General features: G+C 42.3%; 1 protein-coding gene across 1 annotated transcript; it reads left to right on the top strand.

Moving 5' to 3' along the window:
• The first annotated feature begins 1,153 nt into the window (after positions 1 to 1,153).
• Positions 1,154 to 18,067, top strand: LOC109475343 (galactosylceramide sulfotransferase-like). The gene is made up of 2 exons (XM_019775956.1): positions 1,154 to 1,988; positions 16,957 to 18,067. The coding sequence occupies exons 1-2, from the start codon at positions 1,867 to 1,869 to the stop codon at positions 18,065 to 18,067; spliced, it is 1,233 nt and encodes a 410-aa protein (XP_019631515.1). The 5' UTR covers positions 1,154 to 1,866.
• Positions 18,068 to 18,106: the final 39 nt, after the last annotated feature.

Consider the following 18,106-nt stretch of genomic DNA (forward strand, 5'->3'; position numbering starts at 1 on the left):
TTTTTCTTCTTTCCTTCTTTTTCTTTCTTTCTTTCTTTCTTTCTTTCTTTCTTTCTTTCTTTCTTTCTTTCCCTTATTTATGAAATTTGTTCACCGAAATATTAAGTTTTGGTCAACAACAACACAGACTGTATTCAAAATGGGGTACCGGTGCTACTTTCGAGGGGCGGTTTGTAAATGAAACTGGAGGCACGTTTTCCACCAAGCATCTACTTGGAGACGAAGCTTATTCCACTCCGCGGCACCAGTCAACCCAGCCAACCCGACATAACGCAGTAATAACACAGCGGCGTGAATATTTCATGAGCTGCCGACTCCCCCACCCAGCCCGGCTATATTGATAGTAAAAATAACTTAATTTCGCGTCGTGCGTTCCGTCAGGGATCGATCACAATGCGATTGGGCTGTCTCCTGGGAACGGTCGGCGGGGCAGAGCGCCACTTATTATCTGTTAGGCCATGTTGATTTGATTATATGGATGACATCCGCGCGCATGAGTTTTTGGCTGTTTTAAAAAAAATCAACCACACTGTAAATCGTAGAAAATAGTTGTAAAATGAGGAAAAATATACCGTGAGTTGCAAAAGAATACTGGAAAACGATATCAATGTCGTAGAATGCCAAAATCAAACGAAAAAGACAAAAATGTAAAGATCACGTCCACCGAGGCTCTGGCCTAGCTCTAGGCATGGGTTGTCCATGGTATTTAGCAACAATACGGAGCCGGTGGTAACTCTGGAGAACGGCACCCAAGCTACCGAAGCTCCACGACTCAAGAACTAAGTACATACGTACAGTGCCGATTCATAAATTCCGCAAAAAGCCAGCGTGTGCTGTATACGTCACTACGTTCTGCCACATTCACAATACCAGCTTTGCCTTTGTATTCCTGTGGTTTAGTAGCATTTTTATTTTTGGCCAGAATTTTTTATTTTTCATTCGCCCGCGCGCACTAGTTTGTGGGTCTTCAGAGGATGTCATCCATAAAATTAAGTTGATGTGGCCTTATCCGGGCATTCCTGGTGGGGATACAGCAGCGCCGTGCTGGCAATAACAAACCATGTGTGAACCACGCCGCCGCCGCACGCTTACCAAACACTGCTAGGCTGGGCTACAGACGACATCGTGTAGCTGTTCTAGGACTGTACAGAGACTGGTCAACTGGTCTATTACGGCCTATAAGCCTGGATGTCCAAGAGTTGTATGCGGATGGGTTAACTGGGTAACCCACGTGCAAGCAGGTGGTTGTCCAGGGCTGTTCAGCAGATCTGACGCTACGTAAGACACCTACAGATCATGTAAACAGTTGGCAAGATTCTGTGTTTGTCCAATGACTGTGTAAGACTGTTCAACTGGCTTTACTCAACGTAACATGGTACAAGCCTGGTAACAGGGAGACTCGGTAGCTACCCAAGGACCTTATGAAGATTGGTCAACTGGTTTTGCAAGAAGTGTCGCATCTCTAAGCCTTCTAAGCAGCATCCTGTGGTTTCCCAAGGAATGTATGGAGACTGTTCAACTGGCTTTAATTTAAACCTGCAAGCCTGGAAAACCAGTAACGACATCCTACAGTACTTGAAGGACTCTGAAGCGTAAAACCGCGTTTTGGTATACAATGCTAGCCTAGAAGGCACGCAAGAACAGCTCTATAACATCGAGTAACCCCTAGTCATTCGGTGCAACCAGGCGTAACAGCTTTAGTTCACTGTTGTGTTGGGGAATTTTTCTGGTACAATGAAGCTGTAAGTACCCTACACAGCGTCAGCCTTCTCTGTAAAGATCAGTGCAAAAGAGCAGCCCTTCGTTGTGCTATACTGGTTGTAGATCACTATAAAAATATAACGTGTTCCAGCCTACAGTAAAAGTATGCAGAGGAGAGTAGTAGTCCGTTTCGCGTTGGCTCTGGCCGTGGTGCTGACTGTAGGGCTGTTCGAAATCTCCATCGTACAGGATACAGAAGACAACAAGGAGACACTGGACATGGCAAGGTAGGTATTCTTTTTGTTATAAGTTATAAGTATAACAATAGGCAAGGCAGCTATGGTAGCGCTGAACCTATGGAACTGTATATACTGTCTTTTCTGTCACGACCAGTGGAAGAGTAACTCAAATGTTCTTTGAGCTCGCCGAGAGAGCACGACGCTATTCCGAGTCACCGTGGTATACTAAGTGTTGTTGTTCTTCTTCTACAAGGTAAAATGTACTTATACGACAGCTGTGGCTTTCATATAAGAGTGCTGAGAGCTCTATTGGACATACACATGTAGATGTAAAAATAGTCTCCAAGTCCTATTATATCTTCAGCTTCTTACTCCGGACTACAAAATTGTAGAAAGCTCTCCTTTTTACAGACAAGTGTTTTGCCCCCGATTACTACCGACAACAAGCCTTCAAAACAAGCCTTCAAAACCAACGTTCGGATCCATCTACTAAAATCATAGCCACCCATGCCCCCACCACCATCAATTGTTCAATTGCTAGAAATGGTCCTTTGCCCTTGCATTGAGCAAACCCGTTAAAAAAAGCTGAACAAACAGTATCTATGGCACATAATAAGGAGGCCCAGCTCTCTATGGATATATGAATGCAGCCCAGAAGACTGTTATCATATGTCATTTAGGGCGTCGTAATACTATAATCGTACAGATAAGGAGTTTATAAGGCGAGATCTGTGAAGAGATAATACAACCGCAATGCCCAGTGAACACGTCAGGAGAATTCACAACACAAAAGGGGCAAACGGCCCACTTGACATGACCCGGTGGGTACTTGGGGGTGTCATTTTGGGCGACATCTTGCCATAATTGTAGCGATAAGAGCTTTCTATCTAGAGAGATCACAATAGAGATACCGTTATAACCGCAATGTTCAGCTATTTTCTTGCTGGTAATTTTTAACAATCACTAAAGCTGATTTCAGTCTATTTTTTTCATAACATTTAAAAATACGTTTACTACACATTTGTAACATATTTACATGATGATGATGATTACATATTTAAATATGGAACATTGTAGACAAGTTCTCTATTTTTGAATTTGAATTAAGGCGAAGCATTTTCATTTTTCTCTTTGGCATAAATAGCATAACAATAACATTAAAACGTATGACTGACATTATTTATCTTTATATCTAGAAAGATAAACTTTTATTCACACCACGAAGATCCTAAAGAGCTATTGCTGCAACAATTTAATAAAAGACAGCTACAGAGCAAACGATGGAGTGGGTACGACCTCCTAGTCGTAACTCAGTCAGGATGTACTTAGTAGTGTGATCCATGGAGCCTTAAGTGCCTTGCTTTACGCTTGTTTTTATTTTATTGGTTTTGTTGAAATGCTTCCAAGGGCAATGACCTGGAGATGCGAGTTCAGTATCGATGGAAGTTGGGAGACCATTACTCACGCCGATAAAGTTTCCTCTGGCACGTTTAGACATAATGGATTTTGTCAATATTTTGCTTAGGTTTTGGTTTAAAATTACGCTGAGAAGACATTAAAAACAATACACTTACACTATAAGATTACGAAACAGGCACGGTATGAAACCAGCCTATTAACATATACCTAGAGCTATCTCTAGCGTTGTATCCAGATTCGTTCTTTATCCAGAACCGTGCTTGGGGCAGATTTTCGTTCTTGGATACGCGGAGACTATCCAGAACTGCGCCTGATCCCAGCCCATTTAGACATAGAACTACAAGTAGATAGGAACATTTTTGGATGCAGTACTACTTCGCTTCTGTACCAGAGCACAGCGAATCAAGCTCTCCATATGTAGGGATGTTTCCATTTTTTTCTATAAAAAAGGATAAGATCTCGACCCAGTTTTAACTACTCTTATTTAGTCTGTAGACTCCTTACATGGTACAGCCCTTGACTTGAAATATGTTTTACTTGACTTGATCTTTCGAGAACATTTGCCATTTCCGCTAAATACCAAAGGTTCAAATTACCGACATGCTTACAGTACTGCACAAATTGGGTAACTAAGCATAGAACGGTATAATAGTTCATCATCATTCATACCCATATCAAACTTAGAACGAACAATTGTCTTTGCTCACATAATTAATGCTTTTAAAGAGGTTGCGATTAATAATGAATGAAAACAAACATGTTCACGTGTATCTGTTGGGTCTACTCTAAGCTTTTAAAAGGGTGATATAATGTCAACCGTGAGAGGTATTTTTATGGGTTGTTACAACAAGAACCGCGTTTGTACTCTGTGACACGAAACCGTAGATTTTGCCCCCTGCAGTCATTGGAGAGACATTACCACATTTTTCTAAATATCACCCATGTTAATTGCCCCCATTACTAAGTTTGTTCCGACATAAAAACATCACTTCTGTCATGAGTCGGTGAGTTTGCTCTTTAGTGTGGTCTTTTTGGAATAGGTTTGATATCAAAATGTTAATGGTTCATATTATAGAAATCGTTATAGGAGCTATAAACAGATTCTCTTGGGAGTTGACACGTTTTGGGCTCATTAACGAGCCTGATGACAGTATTTTTCATGTTGTCTGAGGTGGAAAGGTGGTCCTGTGGTGAGGGTTGTTGACTTAGAATCTAAAAGCTTTGGGTTGGGCTCCTTGGAGGCTTTAATGTTGTGCCTTTTCTAAAGGCTGCCAGTTGTTGAACTTGGTTTCTTTGTTCAATATTCGGCCTATTTCATTAGTTTTTATTTGGTTGGTTGATTGGTTGGTGGGTGGGTGGTTGGTTGGTTGGTTGGTTAAAATGTTAGTTTATTGCAATTGGTTGTTTGGCTAGTTTGCTGGTTATCTGATGTGTTGTATGTCACTTGTTAATTGACATATTGATTGTGGTTGATCTTGGTTATCAGCCTCAAAAACAACTTAGCCACTCGCTTCAAATGTCAACAAATTTCACACACGCTATACAATAAGGGAGCTCACCCTACTAGCATGTTTTCTCACATACACATAATAACTGTAGTTGTATGGAGAATCAGGCCAACTGAGCGCCCAGCACGCGACCATTAGTGCATGTATTAGGGCCATCAGTACCCAGCCTTGCGGAAAATCCCCGACAATCCCCGCTGTAGCTGCTCGCGTGGCGGTGTGGAGCCAAATCCTTGAGCTGCCACATACGTGAGAGGCCAGGTGTTGAGGAGTAGGGTTAGGGTTGGTGTTAGAGTTAGGGTTGGGATCATCTTTCAGGGCTAGGGTTAGACTTACGATTGGGGTTAGGTTACAAATGTAGGTTTAGTCTCCCACATCACGGTATTAGAGTTAGGGTTAGTGTTAGAATTTGGATCATTGTTCAAGGCTAGGGTTAGACTTACGATTGTGGTTAGGTTAGGTTTAGTCTCTCACATCACGACTAAACCCCTCCCACCCCTTGTCTCAGGTATATTGGAAACCCCCATTGAAGTAGTGTTGTAGTCATGTATTCGGCAGGATCATGTATATTGCTTGACAGTTCACGCTGGTGTGTTTGTTCCTCACAATAAGGTGCCTTCATTCATAATTTACCGTCCTGCAGAATTTGTGCCGTCAAAGCATGCGGTGTGGTAAAGCAGGATAATCCGCAAGGTAAGCCCCCACACCCTGGGTATTAGCCGTACAATATGTCGGTATATAGTAGAGTGGATTCCTGCCTCAAGCTACCGACATCTCGCACACGCAGTCGTCCCTCAGTACGGCATCTGGAGCCGCAATGTTCCCGTTTAGAACTTTTATTCAGCCTTCAGCCACAATCGGTTTCTTCTTGTGTACAGAGGCTAAATGACACAAGTTCATGATGTACAATATGACAGTGTTTTGGGAAATATGTTGGGTTGGTTCAACGGCTGTGTGGCTGTGCTTATGCTAACTGTAATGTTATTTCTGATAGAAACCTTTTCTTGCGTTAACCATCGTCTGTTCAACCTACAAACTCCGGACTGTTACAACAATAACAAAAACCTCCCCCCCCCCCATATATAAACCCCGCCTATGAACCATGAGACTCTGCCTTGACGCTATAGTATAATTCAAAAGACAACAAAACACAAAATTCTCATTGTCTATGTTAAAACTTTGCAATTGCCTAAGGATACGTCGATGGAGGTTAGACATCCAGGCAATGAGGTAGTGTGTTTGCCTGAACATGGTTCTGGCTAAAGCACGGTTCTGGCTACAAGAGCACCTGTTCGGTGCGTGCTAAGACTCGATCCGGCCGGACAGAGACGGGTGAGGTTATGAATGAGGCCTGACGGCTGACATGTCTGCAATCGAAGGTGCGGCCTGACCCGAAATGCCGCCTGTCACATTCGGTCTTGTCAAACTTTGCGGCTGGCAACGCTTAGGAAAATTAGAGAAATTCACCATGTACTGAAATGCCATTGGCCAGATACGGCACCTTCGTGCGTGGGCTGTCACTGTGTGACAAGAAAGATTATTAACTTTACCAAAAGGATACTCTTTCACTGGTTGTCTTTATGCTGATGTACATTATGTGGTGCCTTCAAATTCATGACATTAGGAAAATGCCCTTGCTTTTTTGACAAGTACACGGACCTGTTAGTCACGGTTTTAACATAGGCGTGCGCCTGGTAATGTAGTATGACTTGTTGTTCGATCATGCTAAAAGCTTAAGGTAAAGCTGTTCTACTACTGGTTGCATCCTGGACAGACGCTATGTACATATCAGAAAAATCCACCAGTTTATTCTGACAAGCACCCGAAATGCCAGCTGTCAGATACGGTTCTGTCATGCCTGTGTCTTGGGGCTCGCCAGGGCATCTGTGTGAAAATTGATTTTCTAAGGGTGCCATCTGCACAGACATAATACGACACACATTTGAGTTCATGTGGACAGTTTGATATGCCATCATCTTGGGCCATTTTCGTCCTGAACGTTGGTCTACAGCTTTCTCCCCTTCTTATGGCAGGCAAACCCGTGGGCAAAGTTATGCGTGTCCAGGAACATAGATTTGCCCCATGGCCCAGACACGGTCCTGGACACGCGTCGAATATCCAGAGTATCCAGAACCCTGCTCTCTGTAGTTCTTGCTACATCATGCCTTTCATGACTAGTAAAACCGATACTAGCCCGGCAGACTCGCGTGTTACCCGTTCTGCCACAGAATCTGCAGCAGAACCTTTGGCCAGTATTCTTTTTCCTTGGCGGGTCTCTTCCATCTCTTGCCTCTGCTATCTTACTTTCGCTGACAGCTCTAAACAGCCCCTTACAAGGTCTTTTGCAGGCTGTAAAACTCCAGGGTAATGAAAAGAGGTATCATAGATAGTTCATGTTATTTTTTAAACGTCGTAATTCAAACATGAAGGCCGATGACATCACCGAAGCGTTGGCGTGTGTCTGGCATGGCGATGTCAGAAACAATTATAGCAGACATGGAACAGACCATTAGATGCCTGATCCAATTTGTGTCATCCTTTGTATGAAACATATTGCGTAAAAATCGATGTTTTAATGTTAACAATATGTGAAGACTGAGCACAAAGATTTTATAAGTTGTATATCAACCTTTGTAAAAGAAGGTAGACATGACAAAATTATTTAGACCCAATGGAATAGCTTCCGTCTGCGTGCAGGTAGGAAGGCGACAGCAGTCTGGGACAGAGTTTTTTTCAGGATTGTGGCTTAGGTTACATGTTAGAGATCGACAAAAAGTTGGAATCCACTGGTCCCGGTGTGGGTGGACCAAGCCTTACACTCTGGTCTTACGCAGCTTGTACTTTCTGTACAAAACTTTTTATAAAGGCAATTTACTGGTTATGTGAAGAAAAGAGCAAAGAACGGTGTCCGCTCTCCCGCCACCATGCTGTTCAAAGGTAATAATGACACTATTGGTACATAAGTTGTAGGCTGAACTGTCAAGAATGCACATGCACCTGTTATCCATTCAATAGTAGCCAGCAGGCCCTAGAGAACCTTTTAGTTCCATTGACAACGTCTTCAGATGTCTATAGGTGAAAAGCTGACCTCAGTGATGTAGGTAATAAAGCCACTACTGGTACAGTGTAAGGTGTACTTCAAAGAACTAGTCTATGGCTGCCCTATGACCAGTAGACCGTATTGATCATGAGCATCTTTCTCCAGTTATTGGCAACGTCTTTCAGCTGTCTATGGGTGGAAAGTTGACCTAGGTGCTGTAGGTAATAAAGACACTACTGGTACAGAACGGGTAGGCTGTACTTCAAAGACTACTGAACTACATGTAGTATACGGCTGTCGTGAAACTTATAGACCGTTTTGAGAATATTTGTCTAGCCGTAAAAACATCGGACATGATCTTGCAAATAAAGTAACGAATTATTTGCCACAACAGAGGCTAGTTGTACCGTCTGTCCGATACTAAGATCCCGTGTGATGAGATATAACCACAGAGAAGACCTTCTGTCAAAAGTGTCAATACCCTCGTGCCCAGGTCCATCCGTCATCAATAATCTCGTGCCCAGGCCCATCCGTCATCGTCTCTGCCAGTTATGTCACATCATCCATCAGAGACGCCAACAGACGTTACGCGAACTGCCAAATCAGAAGGGCTCGCTTCTGTATAATCTCCGAACATATGTGCCGGCTTCTGGCCTTAACCCTTATATCCCACCAGGGACAAAGACGATGAGTAGAGCAAAGAAATATCTGCAGGAAGTCTTGCAAATCGTTTTGTATAGTTTTACATCTTTCAAAGCAGACCATATTGGGTTCTTAAATGTGATTGAGGTGGTGCTCAAACAGTGGGCACATACTAGTAGCTTCAGTCCAGTTTCAAAATGAGATCCAGAATCTAATCTAATCTAATCGTTTCCGGGCACACTCAGAACATCCATTGACATTCCGTTTCCGGACACAGAAAATTTCCGGACTCACAACATTTCCGGACATTCCTTTTCCGAACACAGAACATTTCCGTTCATTCCTTTTTCGAACACAGAACATTTCCGGTCATTCCTTTTTAGAACACAGAACATTTCCGGGCATTCTTTTTCCGAACACAGAACATTTCCGGGCATTCTTTTTCAGAACACAGAAAATTCCCGGACATTCCGTTTCCGGACACAGAATATTCCCGGACATTCCGTTCCCGGACACCCAACAGTCGCTGGCAACAGATTGCAACATTAATCACAGGGAACTGTTGGAATGTTTTATTTATTGCTGTTGGCACAAAAATCGGCCCGCCGTGCGCGATATTGAACAGCGGGAAACCGGCCTGCGTGATTACAGCTGTGTGGGCCGCCAGACTGATGGGCTGTTAGCGAACAGCATTTTTCACAAGTCGTGTATGGATTTTTATGTTTTTTTTTCTTTTTTTCAAACCGGTGCAATAGCTCGCTTTGTAACCGGGAGATCGTCAGTTCAAACCCCGGCCGGGTCATACCAAAGAATTTTAAAAAATGGTGCACACTTCTTTCTCTGCTTAGCAACTCAGCACATATGAGAAAGAGTGTGGGGAGGTCAAACACAAACTCACAGCTCAGCCACAACAAACTGCCTGCTCGTAAGTAGATCAGTATTTTTTTAAAGGACTGAAACCAAAAACACAACATTTTGTTTCCCAGGCCTAACACGGCCTTGAGCTGTAGCCGACATTGCTGTAGCGTGCGACGGACCACTTTGTCTGGGTGGAGCCTTTTAGACCAGCTACGGGGAGTCTAAACTTTCAGACGTCGTCTCCATTACGGTAAAACGGCGTCGTTAGACGTCCTTCAATGTCGTGTTTAGAGAGTTAAAACTTCTATCAAACACAGTGAGAAACATGCCAGTTCTGCGTTAACTAGAAAGGTAACATTTGCAAAGCAAATGCACAATGTTTACTTTCGTAGTACTAACTACGGCTCTGTTTATTGGATTCTAACAAAAGGGAGGAGAGATTGACAGGCAGAATGACAAAGGGTCCTAGAATCTGGCCAGAAGCCTGACGAAATCGGTTTTTATTGGGGAATCTCAAAAAAGATTGAGGATTGCACATACATCTCACACTTTTCCGATTTCTCATTATATGCTAGTATTAACGTAAACACCTTTGAGCCGGGTAGGATATTTCCATACGTAGGATAATAGAGTTTAGGCCTCTTTCCGCTAGCCGGCGATCAGTAGGGGGATTTTAGAGCTATGTCGGATCAGAGAACCTTCTGGAATTAGTCGCCAATGGGTGGTTTTGGAATCTGTCACGCACAGAAACGGTCCATCTTGTCTGTTTCCAAGCATGGTTGTACATTAAGTATCATCAAGTTTTCAAGAAGCTTGGTCGATTGTGTTTCTTTGATTCTTAGGTTTAGGGCTTTGTTTGAACAGGAAAACGCCCAGAGACATAGTCACAGTCGGTCTGTGCTTGTGGACATCGTTATGGTCCCTTCGGCCCGAATGTTAGCTAGAAAATTACTTTTAATTAAAAAAGATGTCAGAGTTAGGAAAATAATTAAGAAACTGTCTAGAAATATATTTGCCGATCGTTCTATTCTTCTGTGAACAAGCACTCAACTGCTTCCACTGTCCGTACTTCATATCAAACATAGTATTACATACTGTTGTAGTCAATATACTCGACTTGAAAACTTAAAAGAAAATGTTTTTGGATACGAAAACCTCTGAAAACATAGTCGCCAATCGGTCTGTTCTCCTGGAAACTATCACGCCCAAAGCTGCTCCCGTTGCCAATGTTTCATATCAAACATGATCTCACCTTACTGCAGTAATCAATATTGTGCGTTTTTAGATAAGAGAAACTTCTGGTATCCTAGTCGCCGATTAGTCTGTGGGTCTGAAAACCATCCCGCCCTGAATGGTCCTTGACAGCATCTAAATCCCCAGACTGAATGTTACCGTGAGTAGACGGGCTTCCCCAACATTGGCTTCGGCCTGTGGATTAGCCTCAACCAGGCTTTCCTAAGGGGTTATGGATAGAATTTTGTAAAATTTTATTCACATATATTCATTGAGTATTGGGCAAAAAGCACAAGTTGCTTATCTAACACCCTCTACCAAAAAATACGAATATAAGACGAATATAAAACACATTGACAAGATACATGCATAATTACAAGGTGGGTAAAACCAAGATAAATACAAACAAGACAAGTTGGTGATCTATCAATTACGAGAATTATGCCCAAATGATAACCACCACTGTAGGTACTAATTTCGCCCACCCACGTGTTATCACTCAACGGTACGAACACATAAGCAAACAAACACAAAACAGACTCAAAACAACGCAATGCAATGGCAGTCTATTTGTGGCTACGATTCAGACAACGCTCAAAGTGACGTGTTTCTGAGCCTATGCACGTATTTCTGTTCCCGAGCCACGTATTTTATTTCCTGAGCTTATTGGCTGGCATTTGTACCAGCTAATAGACCCGAGCTCTCCTGACATGATACAGGACGTTTAGTAATTGACACGGACCTTTTCGGTGTATAAATTATGCATACGCCGTTACTCTCCTACATGTCTTCTATAGCGTCAAGCAAATGGAAATTAATGGTTGATATCATATAGATACGCAATCTGATACGGCGGCAAAGAGAAGAATATCACCAAAACAAATAGACAAGTCATGTAACATGTGGAACCAAATACAAACTGTCAACTCTTCAACTATGTGTTAAAAAATCTATCCATCCATCTCTCTCTCTCTCTCTCTGTATATATATAATATATATATATATTGTATTTTATATCTATATATGTATATATCTCTCTCGCTATATATGTAGAGAGAGATCTATACAATATATATATATATAGTAAATATATATATATATATATATATTGTATATTTGCGATTATAGAATCATTCATTGCCACTATATAGACATTTATTGCGTATGTAAGCATAGCACACCGATATTAAGTCAACATGACATTAAAAATGATCTTCAACACATAAACCACTCAATTTCGTATCAGTCTTTTATAAAACTTCACTGAAAATTACTGGCCATATTTTTCTCTTTCCTTCAGGCTTAAGTCGTAACCACCCAGCTCTCTACTAGTACTACGTTATTACCATCAGCACACTTCAGGGCAAATACGTTATTAGATTTGTTATAATACCGACAAAAACGCCACGGTAGAAATATTGCGTCCTTGCTTTTCTGTAGCTTTAGGGGATTAATTTTCTGTTTAAAGCTGCTATCCTGAGGGTACGATTCTTGATCTATATTAATCAAACTACAACCATGCTTGTGACGTCTACTGTGCAACTGGTTATAACTGATACAAGTCTGGTAAGGCCATGTTGAATTGATTATATGGGAACCCCAAAACTGATGCGAGCGTGCGAATATAAAAAAGTTTGGCAAAAGAATTGCTTTCATTATGAAATAGCCATGAAGGTTGAACAAATGACACAGACAACGGTATGGAGAATAATCTACTCTTCAAATTTGTTAATTTACATTTTCGTCTGTTTCGTTTGATTTTGGCATTTTACGACATTGGTATCGTTTTCCAATTTTTTTTTGCAGCTTACAGTATATGTTTTCTTTATTTTGCAACTGTTTTGTGCGATTTACACAAAGATCGGCACACTTTAGCTGTGGCTGCAAGGTCGATCTACTGTCACTATGTTTAAAGTTAACAATAAACCCAAAAACTCCTACTCGCATGAAGCTTGAGTGACCGGAGTATTCAGGTTAAGGTGAAGGTTATACTATAGTCTGTCTGAAAATGTAAAGTAAAGATCGGCGTAATTCATCTTTGGCTGCATCGCCAATCTGCTGTTACTATGTTTTACGAATCTACCTATAACTACTACTCGCATGAAGCTCGTAGTAGTGACCGGAGTATTCAGGTTAAGGTGAAGGTTTCATATATATAAGTCTGTTTGAAGATGTACAGTACAGTAACACCCAGGTTCTTGCAATTCCCGCCCCCGCACTACTTAACCAGCAGCAGATCCAAGTAACCCCGGGTCTAAATTGAAAACCCAACTTTCAGGCCAAAGAACCTTTATGAGAAAAAAAGGTCAGAAGAAACATATAGAATCCGTCCTTCACATTCTCGAGCCGAAACGTCTGCAGATTTCCCTCGTGGCTCTTTGGGAGATCCGGAGGTGCTGACCCGAATCAGCGGCCAGACCAGACAGTACGCTACGTGCATCTATCATTAACGTGTTATATAGCGTATAGGGTACGGCCGGTCAAACTGTCAGTCAATTGGGTAGTTTTGGACAGAAACTTAGAGAGTTCAATTGCACGAAATCCTGTTTGGCAATGGTAGCAAATGCTAGCTAAGTCTTACCTAGACAAACATTTACCAGATCAGACGCTGCGCTATCTGCGATCATCATTAAAGGTATACGGTTGGTCAAACCTTCAGTCAAAAGGGTAGTTCAATTGCTCGAAAGGCTGGGGTTAGCAATGGGAATAGATGACAGTAACACGTTACCAGACCAGACGGTACGCTACATGCATCTATCATTAACGTGTTATATAGCATATAGGGTACGGCCGGTCAAACTGTCAGTCAATAGTGTAGTTTTGGACAGAAACTTAGAGAGTTCAATTTCAAGAAAAGCCAGAGTAAGCAAGGGTAGCAAGTGCCAGCAAAGTCCGACCCAGACAATAAGTTACCAGACAGTACGCTATATGCATCCATCACTAACGTGTTATATAGCATATAGGGTACGGTCGGTCAAACTGTCAGTCAATAGTGTAGTTTCGGACCAGATATTAAAGTTACAAGCTGGAGTTACCAATAGCAGTAGTAAATAGCAGTAGTGATATAAAGAGTTCGGTTGGTCAAACCGTCAGTCAAAAGGGTAGTTTTGGGGTAGCAACTTAGACCTCCACCTCTTCTATATACCTTGATTATTTACAGTACTTGTCTACATTACTTTTATTGACCCAACCAAATGCTTGCTGTGCTTCTTCTAATACACAATTTATAGTCGTCATTATCCGAAGCGGCCTTCCAAAGAAATGAGTTCAAAAGTGGCACAAAAAAAGTTTCGATAAGCTTTTCAGTATCAGGCAAGGAACTCCACCTCCTCTACTTTTTTTTATTTACAATTATTTACATCATCCAAATGCTTGTTGCGCTTCCTCTGAAGATGCACAATTTATGGTCGTCACTATCCGAAGCGACCTCCGAAAGAAGTCAGTTCAAAGGGCCTCATGGCGGCCGCTGGGTTGACTCTGGCATAACTATCTCCTCAAAGCAGCCGGCAGGCTCCTGAAATGAGACCTGATGATGAGTGGACTCATTGATGTGGGGCGGCGGAAGACATTTGGAATGACAGGAGTGATCCGTCAAGACGAGTTACGGTCATTGGATGGGGCGGAAATGTGTATCAATGGGCGGCCTCGGACCGGCCATATCGCAAGACAGATGCAGTCCGGAACAAGTTGGAGAGACAAGGAATCGACAACACAAGTTTTCTCGCAGCTATTGGAGAAATTTTGAAAGTGGCCGAAGCGTGTTAAGTGCAGTGGTTAGTGACCCCGCTTCTGGACTAAGCGGTTGGGAGTTCGAATCCCGACTGTTACCGGTGACCCGACATGCAAGCTACGGGAAAAATTGTTTAAATTGGTAGTCGGCTGGCTCAGACGACTCTGAAAGACTAGTCGGCAACCTAGCCAACCATCTCCCAACCACTAGTCAACTATCTCAAGACTTACTCAAAACAATGGTCTGGATCAGGTCGGGAGGCCTTAATATGTACCTCTATGTGTTCCACAACAAAGACATGCACTTTTTCAAGCACCAGAAAGTATTTGTAGAAGGAATTTTGAGCCCACGTCTTGTAGTTCATCCGTAAATATACAAGACAGGAGAAGATGTAATGAAGATTAACTTACTTTGGAATTCAATAAATAATACACTAATCACTCCTTCCGCAACTAATTAAAGGGTTGCTGTTGGATTTTCTTGTAATGGTTTTAATTGAAACAGGGAGCATTGTTGATTGATACTTTAATCACTGTGACACAAATTGGTAGTAAAGCGAGGGAAGAGCAGTGATGAACATTTTTCATTACCGCTACTGACCTAGCCAACCAACTCCCAACCAGCAGCCAACTAGCTCACGACTAGATCACAACTATTGTCTGGAATAAGTTGGGATGGCTTAATACGTACCTCTTTGTGTTTCCACGCCTCGTACTTCATCCGTAAATAAACAAGACAGGAGAAGATGTAATGAAGATTAACTTACTTTGAAATTCAATAAATAATACACTAATCACTTCTTCCGCAACTAATAAAGGGTCACCGTTGGATTTTCCTGTAATGGGTTTAATTGAAACAGGAAGCATCGTTGATTGATACTTTAATCACAGACACAAATAGGTGCTTAATTTTCTAGTTAAGCGCAGGAGAAGTAGTGATGAACATTTTTCATTACCGCTGCTATTACTGACTGACCTAGCCAACCAACTCCCAACCACCAGCCAACTTGCTCACGACTATGGTCTGGATTAGATCGGGCGGCCTTAACTCTTTGTGTTTGCACGACAAGGACACAATGCACTTTTTCAAGCACCAGAAACGCATCTGTAGAAAGAATTTTGAGCGCACGTCTTGTAGTTCATCCGTAAATATACAGGACAGGAGAAGATGTAATGAAGATTAACTTACTTTGGAATTCAATAAATAACACACTAATCACTTCTTCTACAACTAATAAGGTCGCTGTTGGAATTTCCTGTAATGGGTTTAATTGAAACAGGAAGCATTGTTGATTGATTCTTTAATCACAGACACAAATTGGTAGTTAAGTGAGGGAAGAGCAGTGATGAACATTTTTCATTACCGCTCTGGTATCGCTGACTGATTACTGTTCGAGTACAAAGAGACGACTCAGTCTTTCATTACTCCCGGTTGGTTTTACGGGTTGTTCCATTTCTGAACCTCATGAAGGGGTGATGTGGGTTTGATCGCAATATTTCTACAACACTTCTTATGTTGTACCAGGCTACTAGCATCTTCTGGTGTATCGAACGGCACAACACACACAAACACACTCATATACGCATACACACACACACACACACACACACACACACACACACACAGATGTAAAATACTAGTTGATACACACACACACACACACACACACACAATGTAAAATACTAGCAAACACACACAGGCACACGCATACACACAGCAATACGCACGAAAATAAACAAACACATACACAAAGATCGAGAGAGAAAGAGAGAAATATATTTCTATTTTAAAAAAGAAAATATACTGGTATCAGACTTCTAATCGTAACATGTAACAATGGAATAGTCCAGTTACAGTAACTATAAAGCCAGGACAGAAATTAGGTTGAATTTTACAAAAGGTCAATTGGCCTGCGAACGAGATTTCCTGAGAGGACGCGCCTTTACAAGGTTTTAATTTCCGATCAGGTACTCTCTGTGTATGAACCGGGCTCTGGGGAGTAGGAAACTATGGGAACGAATTTATTAGACAGAAATGGATGGTTTTACTGCTTTGATGGAGTATATAGGGCGGATACGCCAAAAAAAAGCAGTTACTCAAGCAACTTGATATGATTGTGGAAACGGTCAAATATATAGGGCGGACATTAGCGGTCATGATTCCGCCTTTTCGTTGCAAAAAATGAAAAGGGATCATGATCTCGAACTAGTTAAGCTGAAATAAAAGCAATGGAAGGTTGAAACACCCTTCCACTGGTCGTGACAGAGAAGACATACACCTTGTAAAGCACTTACAGGTTGTAACCCTGTCTTGTAACATGCTGTGCCCCCTGCAAAACAGATATTATAAGCTGATCGGTCTACCAAGCCTAGCTTGGATACCATCCGGATTTCCGAAAACCATTTCAATGAGTGACAAAAATTGCTTAAATATAATATTTACGGGCCCTGTCCTTGGTGCTGAAATCATGGTTACTGCATGAAAACACCGAACACATGGAGAATTTAACCCAAAATAGTCACAATTTTCACTTATGTAAAGTTGAATGTTCGAACCTGTAAACAATAGTTATCTCTGTGTTGTTTACAGGTCAGTGCCGCATGAAGAAAGGTTTGACAAAGCGTCCAGTTCCCGCCAACCCGTGAACCCTGACCTCCACAGGACCAGGCGCGCCAGCCGGAAGTGTCGTCACCGGAAACACGTCGTGCTGGCCAAGACCCACAAAACCGGAAGTTCCTCCATTCAGAACATCCTCTTCCGGTATGGAGACCATTATAACTTGACCTTCGTTTTGCCGAAATCGGGCCACTATTTATCATATCCTTCGCCGTTTAACCGAAAATCCGTCCTGCAAGAACAAAATTCGGCCGCAAAACCGATGGAATACGACATTCTGTGTCACCACACCAGATTCGACCACGCCAACATCCGGGAACTGATGCCAAACGACACCATCTACGTCACCGTCCTGCGTGATCCCGTGACCATGTTCGAATCCACGTTCACCTATTTCCGGCTGGACAGAACTTACAACATCACAGGCCCCAACCCCTTTAAAACCTTCTTGGAATCCCCGGAAAAATTCACCAGCAAAAACATCAAGAAGAGGGGGGTGAACCACCACGTCAGGAACCCCATGTTCTTTGACCTTGGCTGGAACTCCGATGACCTTCAAACAGACAAGGACGTATGGCGGGCGATACGTCACTTGGACAAGATATTCCATTTCGTGGTAATCGCGGAATATTTCCACGAATCGATGGTTTTGCTGAGAGACCTCCTCTGTTGGGATACCGATGACGTCACGACCTTCAAGGTCAACGCCCGTAGCGAGTGGTCCGTGAATCACGTGACCAGCGACATGGTCTCGAAGATTCTCGCGTGGAATCGCGCGGACGCCATGTTGTACAATTACTTCAACAAGACCTTGTGGAAGAAGATCAACAACTACAGAGGACACATCAAAGAGGACGCCGCCTTCTTAAGACTAAGAAATAAGGAACTTGAAGACACGTGCTTGGAGGAAGACACTAAGAAAGGACAGAAGAAGGAATATAAAGTTTGGAAACCGCCGGGAGTGGATATTAAGGGTTTTTCGCTGAAGAAAGAAGCGAGTAACAACCGTATGTGCCAAGGAATGATCCGACCGGAAATCAGGTTCACGTACTACCTTCGTAAGAAGGAAATGAATAAACTGTGATTGTTACAAAATAACGCGCCTTAACATGTCAAAGCTTCC

Source organism: Branchiostoma belcheri, unplaced genomic scaffold (genome assembly GCF_001625305.1).
Source record: "Branchiostoma belcheri isolate BF01 breed outbred unplaced genomic scaffold, Haploidv18h27 scaffold333, whole genome shotgun sequence".
In the NCBI taxonomy this organism is placed as follows: domain Eukaryota; kingdom Metazoa; phylum Chordata; class Leptocardii; order Amphioxiformes; family Branchiostomatidae; genus Branchiostoma; species Branchiostoma belcheri.

Coding starts and splice junctions, on each gene's coding strand:
- LOC109475343 (XM_019775956.1), top strand. CDS start 1,867: ATGCAGAGGAGAGTAGTAGTCCGTTTCGCGTTGGCTCTGGCCGTGGTG. Junction 1,989..16,956: donor GAGACACTGGACATGGCAAG/GTAGGTATTCTT, acceptor TGTTGTTTACAG/GTCAGTGCCGCATGAAGAAA.